We start from the raw sequence: 27,849 nt of genomic DNA, 5'->3' as shown, positions 1-27,849 counted from the left end.
CGCCACCAAGGTCATGGTGCTCTGAAACACTTGTATACGGGTGCAATAGAAATAAAATATCAATAGACACGATGAGTCACTACATTGCCCACTGGCAGCTGTTCTAAGGCTTATTGATCCATTCCATGCCAGCAGCTATTTATTAAGAGAACGGGAGGAAGATTTCCATTAGTGTCAATTCTTGGAGGATAAAATAATTAAAGTGGGGTTCAAGGGGGAATGAGTAGGGAGCTTGAGAACAAGAAAAACTGACAGGCTTAAAAGGTATGCTGGATGTGAAAAATCAGTACTCTATGCAGCATTTAGTGATGAAAGAGAAATCTAAAATGGACACAAGTGGTTATAAGCATCTGATGTCAAAGGGAGAGCACATTTTCCAGTGACAAACGTTAATAGATGACATAAATTATGCTCCAAGCAATCAGAGCACCTCGATGATAGCAGGACATATTGGACTAACAAGTGACTTGACAAAGTTCTATGTTAAAGAAGAACATATCCACAATTTACGAGCCTGGCTAGGAAGCGACAAGCTCATCATTGCGAAAGTCAAGCATTACAAACCACGTGCTACTAAAATCAAACTTCTGAAATGTTGAAGGCTTTGCATGTGCACGTACCAATAAATCATTGCTCACTCCACCAACAACCGCACTTTTTGATCCTCTGCTACCAGAAGGGAAGAAAACAAAAATTGATAGTTTGCTTAATTTATTTTAACAAATCAACTTAGAAATGTAATTTATTAAACAAAAATCAGAACATGTAAACATACTTGCCATGTTCCTGAAACGGATGTCAGTGCAGCTGCACAAAGATTAGTAATCATTTATTAGGAAAGTTGACAAATAAGAAGGCTCATCTTTAGCACAACTAAAACCACATTCTTCCAGTGTTTTAGTTTTGCTAGTTAACACTACCAAATTGCTTTAAATTATATTAAGACATAACATTGGGTGGTTGATCAGTACCATTGGTTACAGCTGTTACAATTTAATTATTTGTGCACTGAAAACCATTATGCCAATCACAAATATTAAATCATGGCTTTTTTGTACACAATTTCATTAAGACATGATCCTTGTTGAATGCTAACAGGTTTGGTAAACGCTATTTACAATGTACATGGCACTGCATGCACTATTTATAGATAACAAAGATACCTATCATTTCAATTCAATTACACAGTGCTTGAAATGGTGAAGTAGCTAACACCATCTAAAATCAATAGGTTACAGCTGAGAATTGTCTTTATTTTTCTACAACTGCAATAGTCTCATGAAAAGTCTTATAAAACACTTGTCCCCCTTTAAGAAATCTAGATACATATTCTACATACTACAGGTTAAGGCAGTAAAAAAAATATTCCTGATAATTTGAGATCTTCACGTCAGTTAAAGGTGTCTGAAGTATTTCATCCAGTCCAATGCTTTTCCCCATACAAATCGGCTTAGTTCCTGAATTTAAAAAAAAAAAACACTGTTCTTGCATTTATTGTTACGCTTGCGTAACAGCAAAATTCAACATAAAACAATTTAATTCATAATTATTTTTAGAAACACATGGCTATGAGCAATTAGAATGCAGCTCTATATACAGTCTAGAAAAAACTAACATTACGATAAAGCAGAAAAGGCTCAGGGGGGTAACTTAACACATTTAATTACACATGGTCGTATTTTCTTAAAATATAATTTAAAAAAGATCATACAACAATACTCTGAAAATTCAAGTGACGAAACCAGTCAAATTTGTTTCAAACCAGACTTTCAAACCTTTCAACAGTTCCATTCTATGCTTTGTAATCCACAACGGGTTAACATTCATAACCATAACTGTTTAACTGTACAACATTTTTGATTACTACAGGATTTCATATTTGCACTTGTTTACCAGGAAAGCACATTGCTAACCATCATATTGTTAAATTACGGCAGATTATGTATTTAAACAAAGCACTTTGAAGTTTAACACTAGGAGCTTGTTGTCCATAGTTGGAGCATTTCTCAGCAAAGAACAAGAAATAAACGTCACAAAAATCACCCCATCTAATTCTTCACCCTTTAGATTAAGAACAGATTGGGCACAATCTGTTGTAAACAGGACACTGCTTGTTAAAATGGCAACTTGTGAATATTAATCTTCTTTCCAAATAAATTGAGAAGCCTGGCTTCTTCTCCATCTTCCAGTCTGTTGCACATTCGTTTCCTCAGATGGTTGTGTTCATAGCAGATTGGTTAAAAATTCTGTTGAAATTTATATAAAATTCTGTACATGTTCAAAAATTATTGCATAAACAGCATAATCTTCAAGACAGCGTTTCAACAACACGTCCAAATCACAAAGGGTGGGGGAAACGAGAATACGCAATCACGTTTCTCTTCTTGCTTTTTTCTTCTTTTTGACCTGTTTTGGAGACTCCCAGCTTTCTTCAGACTTGGCTGAAAGGAAAATCAGAGAAAAGATATAAAACAAATGACAATTTGTGAAAAGTGAAAAAGCACACAATTTGTGAATTAATCATACCAAAAGAGCATTAAAGTCATTGTTAATTTCAAAGAATACATTCATGATAAGACTTCCTTGTCAGAACTGTACAGTGCAGCAAGTATCTGCTATTGCAGAGTTAGTTTATTTTAGCACAATAGTTATGGTTAAGTTTTGACCTTTCTATTAAAAACAGATTTTGAGAGCTTTATAATTGTCTGTTGACAAACGTACATGAAAAACAGTTCTGACCACTAATTTCCCAAACTGGTTCCAGTCAAACACCCCTTTGCAGCAAAAATTAACTAGATAAACGTACACTAAACGTTTCAAACTTGGGAAAAAAAGGGCTCTGAAAACGAACAAGTTCTTAAAATTCCTCATTTGGAATGTTCCCGGACACCAATGAGTTTTGAAATAGTTTCCATAGCCACTAGATTTCAGGCCACAGCATGAATAGCGCTACACCCCCACACACCTACAGGATTAAATTGCCATCTGGCAAGTGTATGAAAGCCCTTTAAAAAAATGTTTATAAAATAAAATGATGCAGGTAATTCCATCTCTGAAGGGGTAGGTAATCTGCTGATCAGACTGCCTTTTCATAAGCTCCATGCCAAACGCATAGTGTGCATCTGTGTCCTGCTGCATCAGTATCCCGATTTTAGTGCCTGCTCTCGCAGAGGTTCAGAGGTCACAGTTGCCCATTTGACAGATGCAATGAAAGCCCAGTCGCTGCAGTCCAAGGGCTGCATTGAAGATATGCCCCCCCCGTACCAAAACTTTGATAAGCAGCTCATGTGGTAGGCAGGGTATATTCTAAATATAAGCTATTCCTGGGCTAATGCATGGTGCCTGGCACTACTTATAATCATTGCAGCCACGTCCAGTTCCTCTGCGGAAACAGCTAGGGTAATACAAATGCACCCCCTTGCACTGCATTTTAAGATGCAGTGTGCACTGTTAAAAATACAAGAATTCAAAATGGAAACAGTTTCCTAGACTGATAGTCTGAAGGACTGATCAGTTTCCCTGTAATATGTGAGCAAAAGGGGTTAAGCTTAACGCTTTACTTCTCTTCAAAAAGTCAGGACAGGATAAAAACAGAACAAAAAGGAATGGGGTTTCATGGGAAACCCTGGAGGGAAAATTGCAAAAAGAATATTGTTCCTAACATTTAAGCAGGAACTGTCAATCTCTCTAATTCAGGGGTCTGCAACCTTTGGCTCTTCTGATATTTTGAACTACAAATCCCATCCACCATAGCCAGCACAGATATTAGCGAGGGATCATGGATGTCATAGTACAAAACATCTGGAGAGCTGCAGGTTGCAGACCCCCTGCTCTAGTTGATTATGCGGACGGCGAAATGGATTTCTAGAATCTGGCCTGGTGGACAGATTTTAGGAGGCGACTAGTTCTTGTGAACAGGGAACTCCGAGATTAGCCAAAACCCAATCAAGGTACCAACGGAGATCAGTCGAGGTTATTCTCAGGAGAGTGAGCAGAGTGAGGGGGCCCAGAGTCCCTAATGAGAGTCCACACAATAATTAATTTTAGAAAGTTATGCATAAAAATACAAATATATATTCTAGGCCTTGTAAACAAACAAAAAAATTCAACTATTTGGTGATATTATTGCACAATACTTTATATGTAGATTCACCATAGGTTCATCAAATGCATTCAAATGACTCAACATGGAAGACAAGTAAATGAATGCAGCAAAGATGGAAACAAGTCACTCCAGCAGTCCAATCCCTAAGATAGGGGCCTTGTGTGCAAAAGTCACAGGAGCCCCAATGCTTCTCCCCAGAATGTAATATCGGTATAGTAGTTATAATTTCAGTTGTGATGGTGATTGTTCAAAGATTATGTTCAACAATGTTACTAGGTAAGTAAATTGTGCTACCTTTCAGAAAATACTACAATAGCAGTGAATGGAAGAATAGGATACAAAGGGACAGTGTTATCCTATGGAGGACAAGGGGGACAAATGCTTTGCGTTTACTTATGCACACCCCCCCACCGACCCCCTGAATCAGATTTTCCTGAATGACTGAATGAGTCCACTAGGGGTTGCTGGTGATTGGATTTCCTGCTGTTGCTTCCGGTGAGCAGTGCCCAGGAGCTGCCGGTGCAAGGATTCTTCCGGTCAGGTCCATATTTCAACTTCTGGCGATAAAGATATGTAAGATTCACTGATGCGGGGGAAGGAGACTTCCAGCGACTGCCACCACAAAGACAACAGACAAAATCCTTAGTCGCGGTTGAAAATCTTCCAGAACAGGATCCCTTGAGGCTGGGAAGCTGAAATTCGCGGGATACGGCGACTTGCATCACAGGTTGGTCAATACCAAAGTTCTGGGTGCAACCACGGAACAGCAACGCTTCTGGCGAGGTAGCCCACAGGAGAGCTGGTCAGTTGACAGGGTGGTCCAGGGGCACTTCCGAAGGCTCAGGACGGCTAGATCATTTAGAAGGCAGAGACTAGTTGGTCCCACTAGTCCAAGGGCTGAAGCACCGCTCAAGGTCTTAGATCAGGTAGTCCAACAGGGCTTCATCATGCCAGATGCAGGAAGGGATGCCAGGCCTCTTCAGGAGTCTTCTTTGGATCTTCAGTCAGCTGTTAGCCTTCGAGGGATTCTTGGCTGCTACACTTATATGAAGAAATGGCTGCAGGAGTCTTCTTTGTATCCAAAATCAGCTAGAAAGCAAGTCCAAGTACACCAATAGTAAGGATCTGCACCAAACAGCAGAAGTTGTCCAATCAAGGACAACTATTGTTTTCACTCATGCCCCCCACCAGACAGTTCCACCCTCTTCCTTGGTGAGACAGACCGACACAGCACGAAAGCAGGAGCTTTCCTGGGATAAACAAGTTACTCTTACCCGGTAACGTTCTTTCGATGGGATGGTCCGACAATGTTTTCCATATCTATGACAGCTAATCACCGTAGCACAGCTGCAGTGATTACCTGTCACAGATATGGAATACGCCGGAGGACCCAACCCCCCTCGAAAGTACATGTCTGTTTAAGGGTTTTCCTGACCTGGCAAGGCAGGAAGGTCGGCCAAAATGCAATACGGCCAGAGGGCTAGCAGATAATCTTGCACAGCCATTTTCAGTTTTGTACCCTCTGCTCAAGCAATGGTATTCACATAATAGTATAACCAGGCATTGATGCAAAATATATATACATATATACACATATATATATATACATATATACACACACACACACACACACACACACACACACAGACACACACACACCTAGTGGAAGCTGCAGAGTATTACAGTTTGTTTTTCGAAACTCAAAAATGGGCGAAGGATCCCACCGCTTCCATGGCCTCGAACTGCCTGGCATGATGGGCCCAAAGTTTAGTGGCGCGGTCCTTTAGTGTTTTAGCCTTAAAGAGCTTACACACACTGCAGTTAGCTTCGGGGTGGTCCCTAGGCAAACAGATTACAAACGGTATGTTTGTCAAACCAAGGAAAATTGCGGTTGCACTTGGGGCAAAATTTAAATGGAGTACTCTCCATATGTTACCTAATGGCAGCGGGCAACTGTATGTAGGAAATAGTGAATGTGATTATGTCCACCCCTCACTCTCCCTACTTGCAGGGCCGAGGCCAGAGGCCTTTGAGGCCCAAAGTGTGTTGTGCACACTCGACGGTTGTTCGTTCTTCAGACCGGTGTCGATCTTCGGTGTCTCGACGTGGGATAGGAAGAACAAGGATTTTTAAATTAAATGAGCAAAAGGCTGAAAGCCAGGGAACTTTGGACAATGCTTCGGACAAGTATGGCGGAAAAAAACAATCTGAGGGTCCTACACGCGTGAGGGATCATGGGTACAGTGGACGTCACACTAGGGATAGTATTACTGGCACGCCCTATGTCGACACCCATTTTCGAGTTTTGAAAAACAAACTAATACTCCGCAGCTTCCACTAGATGTCGGCCTATGCACAGCATGTGATCTAAGCAGATTCCACAAGCATATATATATATATATACTAGCCTGAAGAAGCTTGCGAGTTGAGCGGAACACCCATTATATATATATATATATATATATATATATATATATATATATATAGGGTGTTCCGATATATATATATATATATATACACATATATATATATATATACATATATATATATATATACATATATATATATATATATATATATGTACATATATGTACATATATGTACATATATATATATATATATATATATGTACATATATATATATATATATGTACATATATATATACATATATATATATATATATGTACATATATATATACATATATATATATATATATGTACATATATATATACATATATATATATATATATGTACATATATATATACATATATATATACATATATGTACATATATATATACATATATATATATATATATGTACATATATATATACATATATATATACATATATATATATATATATATATATATATATATATATGAGAGAGGAGTTGGGTGTTCCGCTCAACTCGCAAGCTTCTTCAGGCTAGTATGTGATCTAAGCAGATTCCACAAGCATATATATATATACTTATATATATACTAGCCTGAAGAAGCTTGCGAGTTGAGCGGAACACCCATTATATATATATATGAGAGAGGAGTTGGGTGTTCCGCTCAACTCGCAAGCTTCTTCAGGCTAGTATATTATATATATGCTTGTGGAATCTGCTTAGATCACATGCTGTGCATAGGCCGACATCTAGTGGAAGCTGCGGGGTATTAGTGTGTCTTGACCCAACTCCTCTTTTTTTGAAATATTGAGCATAGCCTGCTCTAGCCCTTTAGCCCTTTAGCACCAACTCTAAGTAGACAGAGCGCATTTGCACGGCTAAAACAATTTTTTGTATATATATTTTTTTATTGTTCTGGTCAAATTAATTCGACCTTTCAACATTCGTTACTACAAAATGTACACATTTTTTTGGGAAATCAAATACATTAATTATAGTTAAATCTTCAACATTAACATATAATCCAAAGTAAAAAAAAACACGTATTGAGTGAACTTGAAAATCATTCAAATATGATCAATTTCTTCATATGAATAAATGATTTCTCTTCCCACTCTAATTGCCACATCAAACACCTTGATATTTAAACAATTTCGATAGTTTATAATTGCATATCTTAGGCATTTTCTGTTGGTATGAAAGTTCTGCCCACAATCGATCTGAAGTTAGACATACATAATCTTCAAAGTAACATTTGAAGTATTTAATTCTTATGGATAATTTATCACATTCTGCCACTAGATTTTTGATGGTTTCAGACATCTTATTGCAAAAACAGCAATTCACTTCATCTTCAGATATTATTTTCCATTTAAGCAAAATTTCCCTAGTAGGCCAAACGTTCAGCCTAAATCTTAAAAAGTCTGCACGATGGCTAGGATAGGACCATCGCATAAGATAAGTTTCTGCTTTACCATATATTTTGGTTGAATTTTTGTAGCTTCATGCAGCTGTTTCTAGTTTCAATCCAATCATATGTCCATAGTTTGTATTTGGCTTTATTTGGATTCTCCATCAATAGTTTTACTGAAATTCTAGCTCCGTGCAAGGCTTTTTGTGCTAAGTTATGCCAGGTTTTCACAAAATCCGCCATTTGAAGGTGCTTTGATATTAACTTCAATAATCCATTATCAATTTCATACATTCTACACTTCCTGTACAACATGCACACTTTCCATTTGTACATTGCGTATAAAGATGTAAGATATAATTCATGCCTAATGATAACTAGCGATTCTGACATAGGTAGAATGAGAACTTTTTTCCAGTATAAGCTTTCCTGTTTAGACCAGTAGACATAGTTTTGACATTTCTTCGTTTCTGAACCATAAAGTACAGAGGGAACAAGCTTCTGTTTATAGTACACAACGGTTCAATTGTAAATGTACAATATTTTGTTCTTATAATAAACATTTGTGATAATGACATAAGTTGTTTAGTTTTAATATGATCCTCATAGGGTATGTCGCAGGGATGATTATTTACACAGACGCCCAAATATAAAATCCCACCGACTGTAGGTTGACATTCTGTAGCTGCCACTGAGTTTTTTTTGTTGCCTAGCATTACCAAATTGCATTACTTGTGTTTTAGTGGTGTTAATGTCAATGCCATTTTATTTAGGCATATTTATCTAGTGCATTCAACAATGTCTTTAACCCAGCTGGTGTCAGATGTAAGAATCATGTCATTGGCATAGAGTAGCCAATGAATTGCTGTCCCCTGCAATCTGTGCGCGTCCTTGATAAGTCCCTTGAAAATTGTACCAATATCTGATATAAAAAATTAAATAGAGCAGAGGTTAGTAAGCAGCCTTGCTTCAGCCCCCATTCCGTTTGTATTGATTCCAACAACAGACCATCATTCCTTAGTCGAATCTGTATAGTTGTAGCTGTGCGTACTTCTACAATCCATTTCAATATGTACCATGGACAACCCTGATCTAACAATTTTCTGTACAGTAGTTCTCTAGGTACAATGTCAAATGCAGCCAGGAACTCTACAAATGCCACATATATAGCTTGTTTACGTTGTTTTTCATGATGTATAATAGAGCTCAAAGTTATTATATTAATTGTCGTGCCCAGGTCGGATTATAAATCCAGTTTGAAAAGGATCCCGCAGATTCTTAACATTTAACCATTTGTTAAACTCAGCCAATATCAGCCGGGCAAACATTTTCCCCAGAAAGTCAAGAAGAGCGATCGGTCTTAAGATTTCGGGTCGTCTTGGCCTCCTTTCTTAAATATTGGCAGAATAATAGATGTTTTCCAGGACAATGGAATTATCCCGGTTTCCATGATATTCATAAATATCAAATACAGAATATAGGTCCAGGCCTCAGGATTGCTCTTCAACATACAGTTGAGCAATCCGTCCAGGCCGGCAGCTCGAGAATTACTCAACTTTGATATGCAATGTTGTGTATCAGCTATGTCAAAATTCAGCTTATGATCATGTTTTATGGTGTTCATGTTAATTTGAACCTCAGAGAAGGGTGTCGGGTAAACTTTGCCATAGTGGGATCTTCATGCACATTCAGGTATTGGATTGATTTGGCCGAGAGCTACTATTAAGTAGAGCCCATATACCGCCCAAGATTAAGATCGGTTTCATCATGGACTAGCCATCCTTTTGCTATTGGGTGGCACGTCTCCCTCTTTACCAGTTTTGTAGGCATTTTTAAGTCGTTTTATCTGAATGCGTTTCATTTCAGGTGAAACATTTCAAACTCTATATGTCTTTCCGCAAGTCAGACTTTCTTCTTTAACTCATGATCAAAGGCATGGTGATGACCACTGTAGCGCCGTTGCATGTGCAGCCCTCCCAGTTTGAACATTTGCATTGCCTGCAAGTAACACACAGTCTTGATCTTCAGACCTTTCATATGCATTTCTTAATATTTGACCATATTGCACTAATTTTGATTTTGTCCATCTCAGTCGATTGTCTGCATTGTTAACCATTATGTTTGCCATATGAGGATTGATCGTCGACTCTTGTTGGGTGCCAGCCCAATTCCAAGTTAGGCATTATTGATTATGGTCACTCAAAGACGATTTTATATTTAGAGATACTACCCAATTCAGAAATTGAGTGTCAACATAAAAGTAGTCTAATATGGCCTGTTGTCAATCTCTCGGCCATGTTACATACAGAGAATTATCGACTTGAACCGTGCCATTCAACATAGCATAATTTCTCTCTGCCGTTATCATGGCCCATCGATGTTCTTCAGCCGTTTTCTCAGGACTTCCAATTGCTAACAGATGGAGATTTTAAATCACCCATAACAAGAGTATGATTTATGGATCCATCCAGTAACAAGGTTTCCAAAATGGAGTTCAAATGATGGAAGAAGTCATCTGAGGTCAGATGTTTTTTGCCCCAATAAATATTTACAATGGCTATAGTAAGTGCTCCCCTATTTTTGCTACTTCAAAGCAAGGGGACGGTGTAATGTTCCATTGTATTTTACATTGTTTATCCTTTTTGAACGCCATAAGTAGGCCTGCCATCGGCCGACCCTGCACCGCGTTTATGGCTGGGACTGTTAAAATGTTATACAAATCCCATATTGGAGTTGTAAGGAGCCAAGTCTCCTGGAACACTATGATGTCATACCAAAGGAGATCTTCACAACTGGAATGAATGACATGTTTGTATGCTTTCGTGTTCCATGAGACTAGGCTGATCGAATTACATGGTACGGATTGTTCTAATCTTCCCTCATAAGTTCTTGCCATCTCCCCTGTATTCGCTTGTGGATTGTTTTTTTGTTGCTCATTTCTACTGCATCCGTATATTCCTGCTCTTGGCACACCCTGCGTTGAATCCATCTCATTGATTAATGAGATATCCTGACTTAATATGTATCCCAGATCATATAAAGAAGATGGTGCTAACCAGAGTGAATTTATTTCTACACCGGACTGAATATATAGTCCCTTTGATCTGTAAATTCGACCAGCCCAATATCTGTTATCAAATATTCTAACGCTGTTATTTCAGAACAAAAATGTGAAATACTTGTGCGATTTAGATCATAACTCATGAATGGGTGATTTCGCATTTTATCAGGAGACAGGGGTGGTTTTTATACTGATCCCATTTCTTATCTAGTGGGGGCCTTATTATTCTGTCCAAGTTGATTGTTGAGGAAACTGCACCACTTTTATGTGCACCACTCCCGTTTCTGAGCATCTGCACAGGACAGTCTATTTGATGAATTTATCTTGTTTACATTGGGTCCCTTTAAGAGAAGATGTATATTTGGTATTGAGGCCTGTAAGGACTTGCTATTGCTTGGGATCAGCGTACTCTGTCCATCATACGTGTTCTGTGTAAATTCCTCAGTCTGTTTTATACAATGCTATATATTTTCTTTTAAATGTGTTTGGTCTGGAGGTAAAACAGGGCTGGGAAATCTGACCAAGAGGGGAAAAATGTGTGCAGTTTTAATTTTTATACACACCAGAGAGATGGAAATCTCATTCAGCAGGTATATTAGTCATTTAAAATGGCTGCAAATTTCACATCGGGTTAAGAGGAGGTAATGTGGGTGAGGAAGGGGGCGGAGGGGTGATTAGAGAAGGTTAGGAGTTTAGGTATGCCAGAGAAATCTTAGCGCCATATCCCGACATCTCAGTGTTTCACAAGCCTGATCGTAAAGCATTAACTAGTGCAGTACAAGTGCACCGACGGTCAGGCAGAATGTGTTCCACGGAGCTCCCCGATCCTTTTGGATTGCTTTTGGCTGGATGATCAGATTTCTACACTCAACATGCCTGTGGACATTAACTGCAGTGATGCATGAGCACGCTAGCAAGTGCAGCATAAGTGCTGACAGTCAGGGGGTCGGTGGAATATTTACGCACAATAAGAGGTACCTTCACATTTTTCCCTGCTATTTGTAACTGAAACACAGGGCAGCAACAATTTGAGTAAACCCGGGGAAATTAAAATCACAACCCCCACCCCCCTAAAAAAGGTACCTATTTACTTTTGTTCCAAAGACACAATAACCCCTAAACCCAACATCCAGGAAAACCAATCCCCACGATATTACCTCGGGCGCAACCAGCTATAGTGTTAATGAACCACCTAGAGCTGATACCAGAGACCTAGACTGCAAGGCAAAAATACTGATTTTTTTCCAACCGGGCAGTCACAGTAAGGAAATGAACAAACCGTCCATTGATATGGAACACCAGTTGGATAATAGCAACTCTAAGTGCATTGTTAACAATTCCATTCTCAATCTGCGCTACTCGCTCCAATCAGAAATAGTTGACGCTCGATTGGATTGTGCTAAAGAAGGCAACCAATACCATGAAACGGACGTGGGTGTGCCTTTGTTGGTTAGACGTCCCTTAAATAATAGTCTGCCAGTTACACCTGAACTCTTTGCTTAAAGATCTTGCGAGGATAATGTTTGCCAGTATCACTGAGTACTTTATCATCTGATTCAACTGTGGGAATTTTGCAATTAAAATCCTATTGAAATTATGTAACAAGATAATTATGCCATAAAAGTCACAAAGATAAACATACATGAATACAAAGGTTAAAATACAAGTCAAAGTTCAAAACAGATTTAAAGAATTTAAAAAAAGATGTATACTGAAAGTGCAATGTGCCGAATAAAAATGTGCTCTTTACAGCACAGTGGGGAGATTATAATTGCAGCCCCAATGGCACTTGATAACAATAAATGGTATATTTGCCCAGTCTTCACAAAGACATAGTATCCATCTTTCCTGTACAAATGATTTCAAACACACTTTTCCTCTGTCACTAGGCCCATCCATTTTAGTCACAAGCCAAGCTCTATGGACATAACTGGCAACGCAGCTTACAATGCATGGATTTGTGGCTCATTTGCATAGTTCTAATGCTTCAATGGTGGAACCAACTAATTATGTAACATAATCCATGAGGACATTAACATGCAGGGAACTAAACTGCAACACATGGAAAAGGCGCAAGCCGTGCTGCTCAAGTCGCTGGCCCCTATTCCTGTTGCTATTCAAAACCTTCCTACTTACAATGGTTTTGTTGCCAATTCGATTAACGTAGACCCCTACTGATGCAGCCAACATACCAAACAAAGACCTCTTGGCACTTGAGCCTGGTAGAGGAAATGGAACAGAAGTTAACAAATCCAGTGGAATCTATATAACGCGGAAGGAGAAACTTGACTTAAAATGACAAAACATCCATACAAGGGTGCTAATAAAGCTCGCAGGGCGATACTTGACACAGAAATCTGCCAGAGTTTACTCTTCTGTTCCCAACACGAAAAAAGAATGGAAAAGGGCCCATCGGCGTCTCAAAAGTGACTAAGAAATGCAGTGACTTAACCAACTGGGTGGTTAAAATGCTGGCTGAAAAAGTTGCGTCTCGTGGTATTAATGAGACTGGCCCAACTACAAATCCATCGTTGATAGCCAGTCGGCTAACATGGTCAAATGTTCTACCCCAGAAGTGGTTGACAGGAGAGTGATTGCTTCCATCACTTATCCAGACAGGCGTGAGAACTGTCCAAAGGGAGCAGCATACAAAAAGCTTTAGAACTGTCCCTGTAGCTAGTGCCACATTGAGGGATGAACCCCTTGTAATTTTCAATTGGTAATATGTTTCCTTAAAGAGACTAAGTACCCTTAAAACGTGCAGTCATTTTGCATTCATTTACATGAATACCTTCTTTGTGAGTCTTAGTTTCTGGTGACATCGACTACTGAGTTTGTTGAACATGCAACTACACCTACTACATCGGTACATTGTTATGCTAGCGAGACGGTCGCCTCTGTACGAGCGCCTCAGTATATGACATGCATTACTCACTGTAATAGCATTTCTGATGATTGTATCTGCTTAGATTTCATATGCTGTGCATATGGTCCGACATCCAGTGGTAACCGCGGAGTATTGCACCTCGTCTTTCGGGGACCGAAAGGGGATGTCGGCATAGGTGTGTGTAACACGATCCTCATCGTGACGTGTGTAGTACCCAAGATCCCTCACGCGCCGAGGTCCCTCATTGTATTTTTTCTGCCATGAGGGAGACCAAGGCTATAGTGAGTACATAAAGTAGTAAGATGTCCATGTTCCTTCCACCCCGAGCGGCGAGGTAGGGAGGGCGCATGTGCATCTAAGCTGATACAATCATCAGAAATGATATTACAATGAGTAGTGCATATCTTCTGATGCTTGTTAATCTGCTTAGAATCACATGCTGTGCATAGACTAGCGAGCAGTACCCGGAGTTAGAGGTGGGGTGTGAGAAGGAACAGTAGGGAAAAGAGGTCTTAGTACTGCTTGTCCCACCTGAGAATCAGACATAGAATGAGCGTCTAGGCAACAGTGTTTTGTAAAGGTGTGTACAGAACTCCAGGTTGCCGCTTTGCAAATGGACTCAAGAGGAACATTTGCAATGAACGCTATGGATGCCCAAGTGCATCAAGTAGAGTGTGCTCTAGGCTTGAAGGGCAGTTCTCTCTTAGCAAGAGTGAAACAGTGTGATGCATTTGACAATCCACCTTGAGATAGCCGATTTAGAGACAGGATTCCCCTTCTCTACCAGCTGCCACTGAAACGAAGAATTGTTCAGTCTACCTTAGTGGTTTAGACGTGCGCAGGGCAGTCATGTTTTATCTGGAAAGAACTAGTGTGTGAAGGTTTCTTTCAGCCATGTTAGTAGGGTTCTGGAAGAAAGTGGGTAATTCGATTGACTGGTTCACATTCTAAATGAATTTAGGCTCAAACCTGGGATGTGTGCGCAAAACTACCTTATATTTTGGACTGTCACAAAGGGGTCTAAAACAGAAAGAGCCTGTAGTTCACCAACCCTTCTGATAGAAGTGATAGCTACTAGGAAGGCTGTCTTATGAGTCAGGTCTTTCAGACCTGCTTTATGCATAGGCTCGAAAGGACCTCCCATGAGCCTGGTTAAAACCACATTCAGATCCCCATCCAGGGGCTGGGTGAGATGGAAGGATAAATCCTCTTAACCCCTTCCATGAAGCTTTAATCACTGGTATCTTCCACCACAATACCTTTTGCTGCGATGTGGTGTAGGCTGACAAAGCAGCCAGATGAACCTTTAGGGAATTGAAGACTAACTCAGAGTCCAGCAGATGGGTTAGATACAACACAATGTGTGAGGGTGAGCAATCAATGGGATGGACGCCCTTGGAATTGCACCAGATGACAAAACGTTTCCATTTGCTGGCATAGCAATAACGTGTATTAGGTTTCCTCGCTTCCCTGAGTATGTCCATGCATCTCTGAGGGAGTTGCAGGTGTCCAAACTCTATGACCTCAGGAGCCAGGCTGCTAAGTTCAGAATTCTGAACTTAACTTAAGCTAAGTTCTGAGACAACATGTTGTACGGGCAGGGCAGCTTGACTGGTGGGGACAGGGACATTTCCATCAGCTGAGCGAACCAGGGTTGGCGGGCCCATGGTAACTGGTTCCTGGTGCACTATCTTGTTGAGAAGGTGAGTCGGGGGTGGGTTGGGGGGGGTTGGTTGTCGAGCGTAGACAAATTTCCCCGACCAAGTTATCCAGAGACCGTTCCCCTTGGATCAGTTCTGGGGGTACCCAGAGGCATAGTCTTGGCATTGGGCGTTCTCCTGAGTAGCGAACAGATCGATCTCTGGGAAACCCCATTCTGCAAAGACGTTGGACACAATGTCTTCGTGCAGTCACCATTCGTATTCTTCTGGCAGAGGAAAATCTCTGCTGAGTACGTCTGCCAGAAGATTGAGTTCCCCTGGAACATGTTGGGACAACAAAAACATCTTGTGTTTGGAGAGCCCATATCCAAATGTTTTGGGACAGCTTGGATAGCCCTGGAGAGTGAGTGCCCCCCTGTTTTTTCAGGTAATACATTGCTGTTGTGCTGTCGGTTAGGATCAGCACTGTCTTCCCTTGCAGTTGCACCTGAAAGGCTTTCAATGCTTTGAACACTGCTAATAGCTCCAGTAAGTTTATATGGTTGGATGCTACTTGAGGGGACCACACTCCGTGTGCTGTCTGCTGAAGCAGGTGAGCCCCCCCCCCCCACCCTTTGAGAGATGCGTGTGTCGTGAGAGTGGCTTCTACTGCAGGGGTGGTGAAGGTCTTTCGCCTTCAAGAGGTTTTCTCTTGACCACCACTGCAGAGAGAACGAGGGCTGGCGAGACAACTACCAGATGTTCCCATTGTCCGCTGGCCTGACACCACTGGCTGTTGCGCCACTCTTGCATGGGACGCATGCGCATCGGCGCATGGGGAACCAAGTATATACATGACGCCATCATCCCTAGCAAACGCATGGCTTTGCGTACCGTCACCTCCCGACTGGCTACATATTGAGGAATCTGAGATCATGTTCTGAACCCTCTCGCTGGAGGGAAAGACGTCTTCCGTCCAAATTAGCGCTCCCAGAAATTGTTTTACTTGGCTGGGGACTAAGCTGGATTTCTTTTCGTTGATTGAAAAACCCAGACTGAAGGAGATCTACTGTTTTTTGGGTGTTCGAAAAACAAGCGTCAAACGAGTCCTGTGTAATGAGCCAGTCATCGAGGTAAGGGTAAACTGGGACTGATAGTCTGCACAGGTGTGCTGCTGCCACTGGAATGACTTTGGTAAACACCCTTGGCGCTGAGGCGATACCGAAAGGGAGTACCTTGAATTGGTAGCGTTTGTCCTGTATCATGAACCTTAGGTATTTTCTGTGCGCTGGCAACATTGAAATATGAAAGTATGCATCTTTCATGTCCAATGTTGTCATGAAGTCCCCGTTTCAGCAATGGGATCACCTCCTGCCGTGTTACCATGCAAAACTTCTGGGGTTTTATAAACTTGTTCGCTGGGCGCAGATCTAAAACAGGACGCATGGTGAGATCCTTTAATGGGTACAAGGAAGTACACTGAATAAATACCCTCGTTTACCTGAAGAATAGGGACGGCTTCTATGGCGCCCTTTCCCAGCAGTGCTTCCACCTCTTAGATCAGGATCTCCAGATGGTCCAGTGAAAGGCGCCATGAGCGCGACGTCTGAATTGTGGAGGTCGGGCGAATTCCACGCAATAACCGTGGGCGACCGTCTTTAAGACCCACTGGTCGGAAGTTATCCCCTCTCATGCCTTGAGGAAAGATGCTAATCGCCTCCAGACCAGGGAGACATGGGAGGGGACCTGGACTTAGTGGTCATTTCTGACCAGAGGCTGTGGCTCCTCTGGGATTGGGGCCTCTGCCTCTACCTTTGCCGCGTTTCTGACCCCTTGAGGGGTAGTAAGTGGGGCTTCCAGATGTTTGATTTGTGTTGAAGTTACCCGTGCCGTAGTTGTTTTGACCAGCACGGGCTTGTTCTCAAAAGGACCGCCAAGAGTTATTAACCCTCTGGGATGAGGGTTTCTGTGTAATTTGGTGCAGAGACCTTATAGTCTCATGCTCCTTCTTGGCTGTCTCCAATGCTTCATCCACTGCTTTCCCGAAGAGGTTAGTCTCCTCCATAGGTTTATTAATGAGGGAGGCCTGAGTCTCAGGTCTAAATCCCGATGTACGCAGCCATGTGTGTCTTTTCAGAAGAGTCACTTGTGCAAGAGACCTGCCTGCTGTTTCTGCAGTGTCAGGGGTGTTCTTCACCACATTCTGGTTAACAGGTCTTCCCTCCGCAACAATGGCAAGAAGCTATGTCCTGGCGAGTTCAGGAACCTTCTGAAGGCCTTCTTGGAGCAAGTTCTATTGGGCATCAGCATAGCTTGCTAATAGCATGGTATTAGCAACCCGAATGGTGTATGCGGCTGCTGATGTGACACGTTTGCCCAGGGCATACAACCTTTTAGACTCCTTGTTCGGTGTTGATTCTCCTGTGGCAAGGGGTACCCCTGCCCTTTTTCGAGTGGTAGTCACTACCAGTGAGTCTGGGATGGCGTGCCCTTTTATATACAGAGGGTCGGAGGGAGAAGGGCGAAATAATTTTCCGACTCTCGGGTTGCCAGCCCGTGTCTGAGCAGGTGTGACCAAATGAGGGAGCTACCCGTCTCTTAACAGAGTTAAGGAGGGGGGATGGATTGACTCGCCAGAGGTTTTTCCTTAATGTCCTCCACAAAATCCTGCTCAGGTACTGCCTCTTGAGTGGCAATTTTGAAGTATTCAGCTGCTTTTTTCACCATGGAGTTGAAAGCCATTTGGTCATCCACAGGGGAGGCTTGGTGAGCTGGGGTGGACGGAGGAGAGTCTAGGCACAAAATATCAGTGTAATGATCTTGCTGTGTCCAAGGGTCTTGACCTTCCTGCTGGGTTTCCTCCCAGTTGTCCGTCGTATCCTGTTGATTTTCCTCATAATTTGAGAAAAGAAGCTTCTTATTCATTATAGATTTCTCTATACGTGTCCTTATGGACCACGTCTTCTTGTTGGAAAACAAGAGACTGGACTTCTTGAATTAGGGGGTTAGGGTCTACCCGAGCCCTTTTCGGGGGAGGCTGATCAGAAGAACCCATAATCTGCTGCAGCTGATCCATATAACCCTCGAACTTTTATGTAGTCCATTTAGAGGACCCAAATGGGCCTACGCGAGGAGAAACTACGTTCTCCGCACTGTGGCGTCGTAAGGAACCTTTCAGGGTGTCGGAGAGAGGCTCTTGGCTATCTACGTAAGTCATCCGAATCGGGCACCAAATCTGCCAAAATCTTTTCCGCGGCTTGGCCCATCACTTTAGGCGTAACCGGAATAAGGCCCACCGCGCTGCTATTCTTCCGATGCAACTTTGGATAGTCACCGAATCGTCATGAGACAAAGGCTTCGACGATTTGTCGGCAGTAGAAATACAGTCCGTGGCACCAGGAGGCCTAGCAGTGGGTTTTCCGGGTAGAGGCCTAGTCGTAGTTTTCGGGCCTTGGAAATGGTTGAAGCGCCGGGCTCCCGAACTTCGACGCGTGTAGATTTAGGAGTAGCGCCTTTGGTTTGTTTTGATTGCCCAGTCGCAATATGCTGCTGCAGATGCGGGAAAGGCTTTGGATATGAACGATCCGAGGAAACCGGCAAATGCGTCGAAATTGGGGTAGGGGTTGTATGCTTAGTGCGATGCGCTTGTATGCCCCTGTCGCCGGGTGTAGTCCCTGTAGCAAGACCAGAGTCGAGCCTGGAAGGGTCGGGGCGGACGTGGTGGACCTAGAAGTGTCCACCACAAGGTCTATAACATCCGCGTTGGACGTTTGGTCATCCGAAGTACCCCCGTCACTTTCGGCTGGCGTGGGGGAGGGAGGCTCCATGCGTGACATGCCGTACGCGGCCCACCGCTTTACACGGTGCTCCTTAATGGTCTTGGGCGTTAAATGTCCTGTGATATCGGACCCTACACTTAGGGCAGAATCTAAAAGGAGTCCTTTCCATAGCAAAAGGGAAGGATGATCAGACCAAAAGGAAAGAGGGGAAAGGAGGAAAGACATACTAAACAATATGGCCACCCTGACCCCACTCTCCCTACTGAATAGGTCGGCCGGAGGGCCCGACCACGTGGAAAAATCCGGCCGCCAGATCTTAGGTGCCGAAATACACAGCCATAGACGATTCCCCCATATTCTTCGTCGAAGATGTTCTTATGGCAAAGTGATTTAACGGGGAATAAACCGACAATTAATTCGGTAAGATAAACAATGTCTCCAGTAAGAGGGCTACGACTTAGATGACGACATTATGGTAAAGGCCGCAAGGCCACCCACCGAAGGTCATGAACTCACAAAGAGATGAACTAAAGATAACTTACCAGGAATGGAATGATGGTGGTTAGAGAAAAGGCGGGGGGCTACAACAACAAAGGTGTGCAGCAATGGGAGTGGTTGACAGGTTTTCTCAACACATTTTCTGCTGTAGAGATTAAGACAATGTGCAATGCCAATGTATTAGTCATCAACATGATCCCAAATGTGGCCAATGTACGGAAGAAACTGTTGTTCATAAACGTATATGTGCCCCTGGTGGTTCCCCAACAGAATCCATCCATGAGTCTATAGTTGACCCGTAAATCAATTGGCAGTCTAATAGTGATGGCAAGGTTACACTGGGGGCGATTTACATGCACACTTCCAAGATACACCGGTAGATACTCCGGTAGTAGTAGAAACTGACTATGTGATAGCCACCAGTAATTTGACTGAAATGAATAGCCAAGTGGAATATTAGTTCCGATGTATGGAAGAGTGGGACTTCACAATGTTAAATGGACATCTTAGAGGAGATACTCGCGCCTTGAAACACTTGTGTATAGGCGCGTTATGAATGCTATATCATATCAATTGCACATGGGGGTGTGGGGTATAAGAAGGCTACCTGGGACTATTTTTACCCAAGTGCAGGGACTGGAGTGTGCAGAATGCCTCCTTGTAGAATATTATGAATTCAGTGATCACGCAACCACTATGTTAGAAAATAGAATGGATTGGGACACTACAAAACAATGGTTGGCGACATTGATACAAATAGCGCTGGAAACATGATATCTTGGACAGACAAGAACTTTGCTGCATTTAGCCACCCAAAGGAGTCAGCTGAAGAGGCTACTGTGTTCGTCCTGCAGGGATTGACGGCCAATCAGATAGTACACTGGATTAAAGGACGTACTTCATATTCAGTTACGCAGGGACACCCCCTTTTATATGATAGAAACATAAGGGATGGCAAACTCCTTTTAAGGAGGTTTGATAAAGAAAAGAACCAACATAATTGGGTGAGAAGGTGGTGCTTCTCGCTTAAAAATGCCCATTGGCAAAAGATGTCTGACATTACGCAAAGGTCATGGAAAAATGCTGTACTTATTCCAGTTAAAGAAAAACTCCAGAGCTGATCCCTCCAATTATAGACTTGTATCCATGCTCGACGTACCTAGTAAGGTTGTCACCTTTTTTTAAAGGATCTACAACAATGGGCAAACTGAGTAATTATCAGACAGCATTTCGTACAGGGTCTTGCCCAACTCTTATATACTGGCTTTAAACACACTAATAGCTCATAGGAGATCAAGCCCCCTCTATATATATTTAATACATTGACTTTAAGGCAGCAGTTGACTCAGTGGACAGGTATCTACTTTGGTCAAAAGTGTTGGAATATATCTCCTAATCGGCTTACTTTGCTAGTGCAGTTGCATAAGGATACGAGTGTCCAGGTAAGGTTGAACAGTACAGGCACTTGCACAAAGGATATACTTGCCCATAAAGGACTTAAAGAGGGATGTGTGCTTGCGCACTTGCTGTTCAACCTGCACCTTACTGATTTTCTGGGAAGTTTGTCCACAGACTAATTTACCACCTAAAATTGGGCAATATATTACCTGGATGTCCTATGCGGATGATGCAATACTGGCTGACCACACATTTATGGGATCAACAATATCAGTTAAGGAATTGAGTGCCTATGCAAAAGAGAACGGCCTTGTACTAAATATGGATAACTAAACACATGCATTTTGGCCGAGCCAGATGTCCGTCATGCCCACTACATCTTAGTGAAGGTACTAATCGAGCAAGTGTCCTCATAAATATCTGCGGTATGTAATCTGCCATAAGCACAGCAATAAGGAACTGGGCACTTGTAGAAGTAAAAGGGCAATTGGGCTTATGAAAATGTTCATGAAATTTTCAAAAGGTACAGCTCAGTAATTCTTGAAAGGTGTAATAAGGATATATAAATAGTGATGAATTGCATTAATTTTATACATTTGATAGCCGGTCAAATAACAGCGAGCTAAGCGCTCACCCCTGATATCTGTGTGCAGCCGGCTGTGGCAGTTTCGAATCCCGGCAGGGTCAACTCAGCCTTTCATCCTTCTGAGCCGATAAAATGAGTACCACTTCGTGGGATATAATCTTGTTATTTGAGCGCTTTGAGACCTGTGGGTGTGTAGCGCTATATAAGAAGTACAATATATGGGCTTGAGGCAACCTACGAAATGACCGGTGTCTGGCTGAATCATCTTGAAGGTAAAATCTGGCAGCGATTTTTGGATTTATTGCAGTGTGCGTCAGTGGAGGCAATTTGGTTGGAGCAGGGTTGGACCTCATTGGCATGTCTATCTGAAAGCACTTATGTCTGGCGTGCCCCCTGCTAAATATCCATGCCAACTCAATGGTGAAATCTTTTGGATCACCATTAAACGAATACGATAGGCACATTTCTAACCTGTTTCAAACCACTTGATGGACCCCTGATGAAAAAGATTTGAGAAAAATTAAAGTTATGGGACTGAAGTCAAAATTATGAACACACTGCCTCGCTAAAAATGCTAAGAGAATTAGTAAACTTGATGCCTATTTAAATGCCCCCTCATAAATATCTGTGCCTCCACACACCCCTTATCTGAGGTGTATCCTGCTTAGGAGGTTAAACCAGTATTAGGGGAGTTTTCCTAAAGTCCACCTGAGGTAAGACTTCATAAAACTATTGCAATGACATACAAGTCCCCAACTCTTCCCATCAGTGTGTACTTCTCATGGGACCTTGATAGAGTGGCAGAGCAGTCAGGCATATCATAAGAGGAAGATGTGTTCTGTAGACAAGTACACTGAACCCAATTAGTACAGTAGTCCAAAGAAACACTTAGACCAATAATTTTATATTAAATATTTATTTACACAAGGAATGTCTTAAAAAACTTCGATTACTTAACCAACACACAAGATTACTTATAAATACTTTTCAAAGGCCACTACTTAGTTGGTAGATGCTTGCCGTAAAATTGTTAGAGTTTGACACTAAAGACAGTTCTACTGTATTATTGGTACAACCGCGCACAGAAAGATCTACAGTAATTGCATTTGGTTAGCAAACCCACATAAAATGAAGTCTTTCAGGAAGGAAAAGGGGTGGTTAATCAAACAGTAGCAGAACTGAAGCTTCTAGAGGCGTTTTCTTTGCAAACGACAGCTTTAAAAGTCTGATCACTATATGCAAAAGTCAGTTTGGAGAGGGCTCAAAGTCTTACAAAGCAGCAGAACAGCAAATGTTCCTGTAAATAGTTTTAGTCTCTAGCTAAGGATGCTAGAAGAATTAACACAATGTACAAGTTATTTACCTGCAACTATTGTTCTCCAGCATGGGTCTGGCATGGATTCACATGCTCATGAATATTCCGTCGTCAGGATGGGAATCCTTGGTAAAAGAAAAAACAGTTTCACTTACAAACTGTCTTTCTCCTTTAAACCAATCACTGCCCTCTGTGTCATACATCCCCCATCCAATGACAGCCTTCTCCCTAAGGTCATCCTCTGGCAGCTATCTTCACATTTGGTAAGCACGTAAAGTGGCAGTATGACCAAGAAGAGCTGTAGAGGGGTTGGAGCAAGGATTTGCATGCAAATCCATGCCAGACCTGTGCTGGAGAACAATAGTTACAGGTAAGTAACTTGTTCCTTCTCCTGCATGGGGTCTGGCATGGATTCACATGCTCATGAATAACAAATTCATAGCAGTACAACATTACACAACCACGGGAGGTGGCAAGGCTCAATAGAAGCAATCAACCCTTACCTCCAGAACAGATTCATCTCAAGCAAACAGGTCGCGTAGCACTGCTTGGCCGACTCTGGACACCACCTTGGAATCCCAGTCGACGCAGTAGAACATCATGAAAGTGTGCACAGCCCTACATGTGGCAGCCCTGCAGATGTCCAGCAGGGGCGCACCAGGCGGGAACGCTGTCATCGAAACGATTGCTCTGGTGGAGTGGGCTCTTGGACGGCCATGCAGCGGTTGGTTCGCCAACCCATGACCATGCATGATGCAGCAGAGATTCGCCTTGAAATGGAAGCCTTGGACAAGGCCTTCCCGTGGTTCACAGGAAGAAAGTTCATAAACAGTTGTGAAGTCTTCTGAAATCCTTTCATGCGTGTCCCTTAGAACTGCAAGGCACGAGCAACGTCCAGCGAGTTTAAGGCCCTTTCAGCCAGTGAGGTAGGTTTCTGGTGAAAAAAAAACAGGTAATACCAAAGGCTCACTGAGGACAGAGCCTTAGGCATGAAAGAGGGGTGCGCCCGCAGCACTACTCTTGATTCGTGGAAAGTCAGGTATGGTTTTCTTGCAGGATAGGGCCTGGACCTGGCCCACCCTCCTGGCAGAGATGAGGGCCACAAGGAAAGCATGTTTCCACGAGAGGAACGAGAGGGGCCTGATGCACCGGCTCGAATGCCTGGGGCAGGAGCCTTCACCGACGTGAAAGATTGAAAAAGTCCTTTGACAAACTCCTTGATGAGTCGGTGAGACCACAGTGAAGATCTTCCTGGAGACCTGGTGTAGCAGGAGATAGCTGACCGATGCAGCCTGATAGAAGCGTGCGCCAGGCTGGCCTTGGCCAAGGAGAGCAAGTATGTAAGAATTTGCGGGGCCGGGACCCTCAGCAGGGTCATCTTCTGCGACCGGCACCACGTAGCAAAATGCTTCCACTTGTGACCATAGCACTTCAAAGCACTTCAAAGTCGACGACGGCCAGGACTTGGCGAGGATCAGTCTCCAGGCAACACTTACACCAAACTCTACGGCTGCAGGAGCCAAGCCCTTAGGTTCAGCGATCCCGGGTCGTGATGCAGGATTGCACCTCCTTCGCTGGTGAGAAGATCCGGAACTGCCGGCAGCTTGACTCGGGCGACGCTGATAAACTGAGAAGGTTCGGCTACCAAATCTGCCCCGGCCTCGCCAGGGAGATGAGTATCATGCATTGGCACTGTGAGCACGTTGATGACTTGTATCAGGAGAGGCAACAGAGGAAACGCGTACAGGAACAGGCCTTCCGACAGGCAGGACGCGGCGTCTCCCATGCTCGTTGGTTGGTGGAATTTGCTGGCAAACTTCTGGCATTTGGAGTTTACCGCTGTCGCAAACCGATCGATCTGGGGCCTGCCCCACTTGCCGAAGATGCGGTCCACCTGGTCCTGCTCATGGCAGGAGCGCAACTCCCTGTTGAGGGAGTCTGCGATGGTGTTCTTGACTCCTGCGAGGTGAAGAGTAAGGAACAAGTTACTTACCTGTAACTGTTGTTCTCCAGCATGGGTCTGGCATGGATTGACATGCTCATGAATATTCCCCGTCGTCAGGCTGGGAATCCTCGGTAAAGAAAAAAACCAGTATCAGTTTCGTTTCTGATCTGTCTTTCGTAGTAATAACCAATCACTGGTCTCTGCGTCATACTGACCACAGCCAATGACTGCCCTCTACCTAAGCACCGCCTCTGGCAGCCATCTTCAGATTTGGAAGCACGTGAAGTGGCAGTATGACCAAGTGAAGAGCCGCAGAGGGGTAGGCGGGAGGGTTCGCATGTGAATCCATGCCAGACCCATGCTGGAGAACAACAGTTACAGGTAAGTAACTTGTTCCTTCTCCAGCATGGGGTCTGGCATGGATTCACATGCTCATGAATAAAGAATACATAGCAGTACACACATGCACAACCACGGGAGGTGGCAAAGGCTCAACATTAAGCATTACATCAAACTCAACATTAAGCATCTTACCTCCTCACCAGGCTCACCTCAGGCGAACAGGTTGCGCAGCACTGCTTGGCCGACCCTGGACTCCTCCCTGGAATCCCGATCGACGCAGTAGAATTTCGTGAAGGTGTGCGTCGACCTCCACGTAGCAGCCCTACATATGTCCAGCAGGGGCACACCAGAAAGGAACGCCGTGGTAGCTGCGATCGCTCTGGTGGAATGGGCTCTCGGACGGCCAGGCAGTGGTCGGTTTGCCAACCGATGACAGTACATGATACAGCCAGAGAGCCATCTGGAAATGGAAGCCTTCGAGAGAGCCTTCCCCTGATTGACAGGTCCAAAGTTCACAAAGAGTTGTGACGTCTTCCGAAAACACTTCGTGTGGTCCACGTAGAACTTCAGCGCTCTAGCCACATCCAGCGAGTGCAAAGTCCTCTCAGCCGGCGACGAAGGCGACGGGAAGAACACAGGCAACACCAAGGGTTAGTTGAGATGGAAGTCCGACGGTACCTTGGGCATGAAGGAGGGGTGCGTCCTGAGCACTACCCTCGTGTCGTGAAAAGTCAAGTACGGGGCCTTGCAGGAAAGGGCCTGGATCTCTCCCACCCGTCGTGCGGAGGTGATGGCCCCAAGAAACGCTGTTTTCCACGACAGAAACTTCAACGGGGCCGAGTGCAGAGGCTCGAACGGAGGTCCCATGAGCTTGGTCAGCACCACGTTGAGCTCCCACGCCGGGGCCGGAGCCTTCACCGGCGGGAACGATCTGAACAGTCCCTTCATGAACTCTTTCACCAGACGATGAGACCACAAGGACGTCCGCCCCGTGGTTCTGGTGTATCGGGAGATCGCAGCAAGATGAATCTTGATGGACGCGTGTGCCAGACCAGCTTTGGCCAGCGTCAGCAGGTACGGCAGTACCTGGGGAGCCGTAATCCGTAGAGGGTTAATCTTCTGTGCGTGGCACCAGACAGAGAACCTCTTCCATTTGTGTCCGTAGCATTTAAGAGTCGAGGACGCCCTGGCCTTTGCAAGAACCTCTCTGCAGTCGGCCGGTATGTCGTATCCTCCAAACTCTAGCGCTGCAGGAGCCAGGCCTGCAAGTTCAGCGATTTCGGGTCGTGGTGGAGGATGGCGCCTCCTTCCCTGGAGAGTAGATCCGCGTCCACCGGCAGCTTGATTGGCGGGGACGCTGACAAGGATCATCCTGCACCGTGACCTCTTGAGCTGGTTGACGAGCCGGATTAGCAGTGGCAAAGGAGGGAACGCGTAGAGGAACAGGCCCTCCCAGGGGAACGAGAAAGCATCGCCCATGCTCCTCGCCTGGGGAAACCTGCTGGCGAACCTCCGGCACTTGGAGTTCGTCGCCGTCGCGAACAGGTCGATCTGGGGTGTGCCCCACCGTCGGAAGAGGCGATCCACTAGATCCTGCCGTAGTTCCCACTCGTGGCACGAGCGCAGCTCCCTGCTGAGTGAGTCGGCGATGGTGTTTTTTATCCCTGCCAGATGAAACGGCACCAGAAACATCCTTTGGGCGACGGCCCAATGCCACAGGTCCTGCGCCTCCTTGGACAGTGCTGGGACCTGGTTCCGCCCTGTTTCCTGATGTAAAACATGGCGGTGGTGTTGTCGGTGAAGATCCTCACCACCTTGCCCTTGAGGGACGGAAGGAAGGACCTGAGGGCCCAGAACACTGCACGGAGCTCCAGGACGTTGATATGGAGGGACTTCTCCGTCGGGAGCCAAAGGCCTCTCGCGTGCAGATTTTCGGTGTGCGCTCCCCACCCTTCCAGGGAGGCATCCGTGGTCACTGTCTCCTGGTGGTCTGGGGTCTGGAAGTCCATGCCCGCCGTCAGATGCGCGCGGGTGCCCCACCACCGGACCGCTCGGCGGAAACTCTCGTCGAGTGTGATCCTCTCCTCGAAGCCGCCCGTCGTTTGGATCCAGCGCGCGTCCAGGAACTCCTGCAACGGGCGCATACGGAGCCTGCACATGGGAATGAGGTAGATGCAAGAAGACATCATTCCGAGGAGGGACTTGATGGACCTCACCTTGGCCGCGTCGGAAACCAACATCCGCTGTACCTTGCCCAGGATGGACCTGGTCCTTTCCTCCGACGGGGAGGCCAGAAGGGACACTGTCGAGCTTCGCTCCCAGAAACAGTGCGTTTTGCACGGGTACCAGGTGGGACTTGGCGTAGTTCACGGAGAATCCCAGGTCCGTGAGAAGTTGGACGGTCCTTGCCGTGTGCTCCACGGCGAGCTCCCTCGTCTTGGCTCGGATGAGCCAGTCGTCCAGGTAGGGGTAGACGTGGATCCCCT

General features: G+C 44.2%; 1 protein-coding gene across 2 annotated transcripts in view; it reads right to left on the bottom strand.

Moving 5' to 3' along the window:
* Window positions 1-694: 694 nt before the first annotated feature.
* Window positions 695-27,849, bottom strand: part of MTDH (metadherin) — a 462,606-nt gene continuing 435,451 nt past the window's right edge. For both annotated transcript variants that reach the window (XM_069621403.1, XM_069621404.1), the window contains one exon: window positions 695-2,441. In XM_069621403.1, the coding sequence (XP_069477504.1) occupies window positions 2,371-2,441 (71 nt within the window). In that variant the 3' untranslated portion in view covers window positions 695-2,370. The remainder of the gene's footprint in view (window positions 2,442-27,849) is intronic.

Source organism: Ambystoma mexicanum, chromosome 5q (assembly GCF_040938575.1).
Source record: "Ambystoma mexicanum isolate Mex_15411 chromosome 5q, UKY_AmexF1_1, whole genome shotgun sequence".
Taxonomy (NCBI): domain Eukaryota; kingdom Metazoa; phylum Chordata; class Amphibia; order Caudata; family Ambystomatidae; genus Ambystoma; species Ambystoma mexicanum.
The sequence above is the reverse complement of the archived record's forward strand: the minus strand, read 5'-3'. Positions and strand labels throughout refer to the sequence as shown.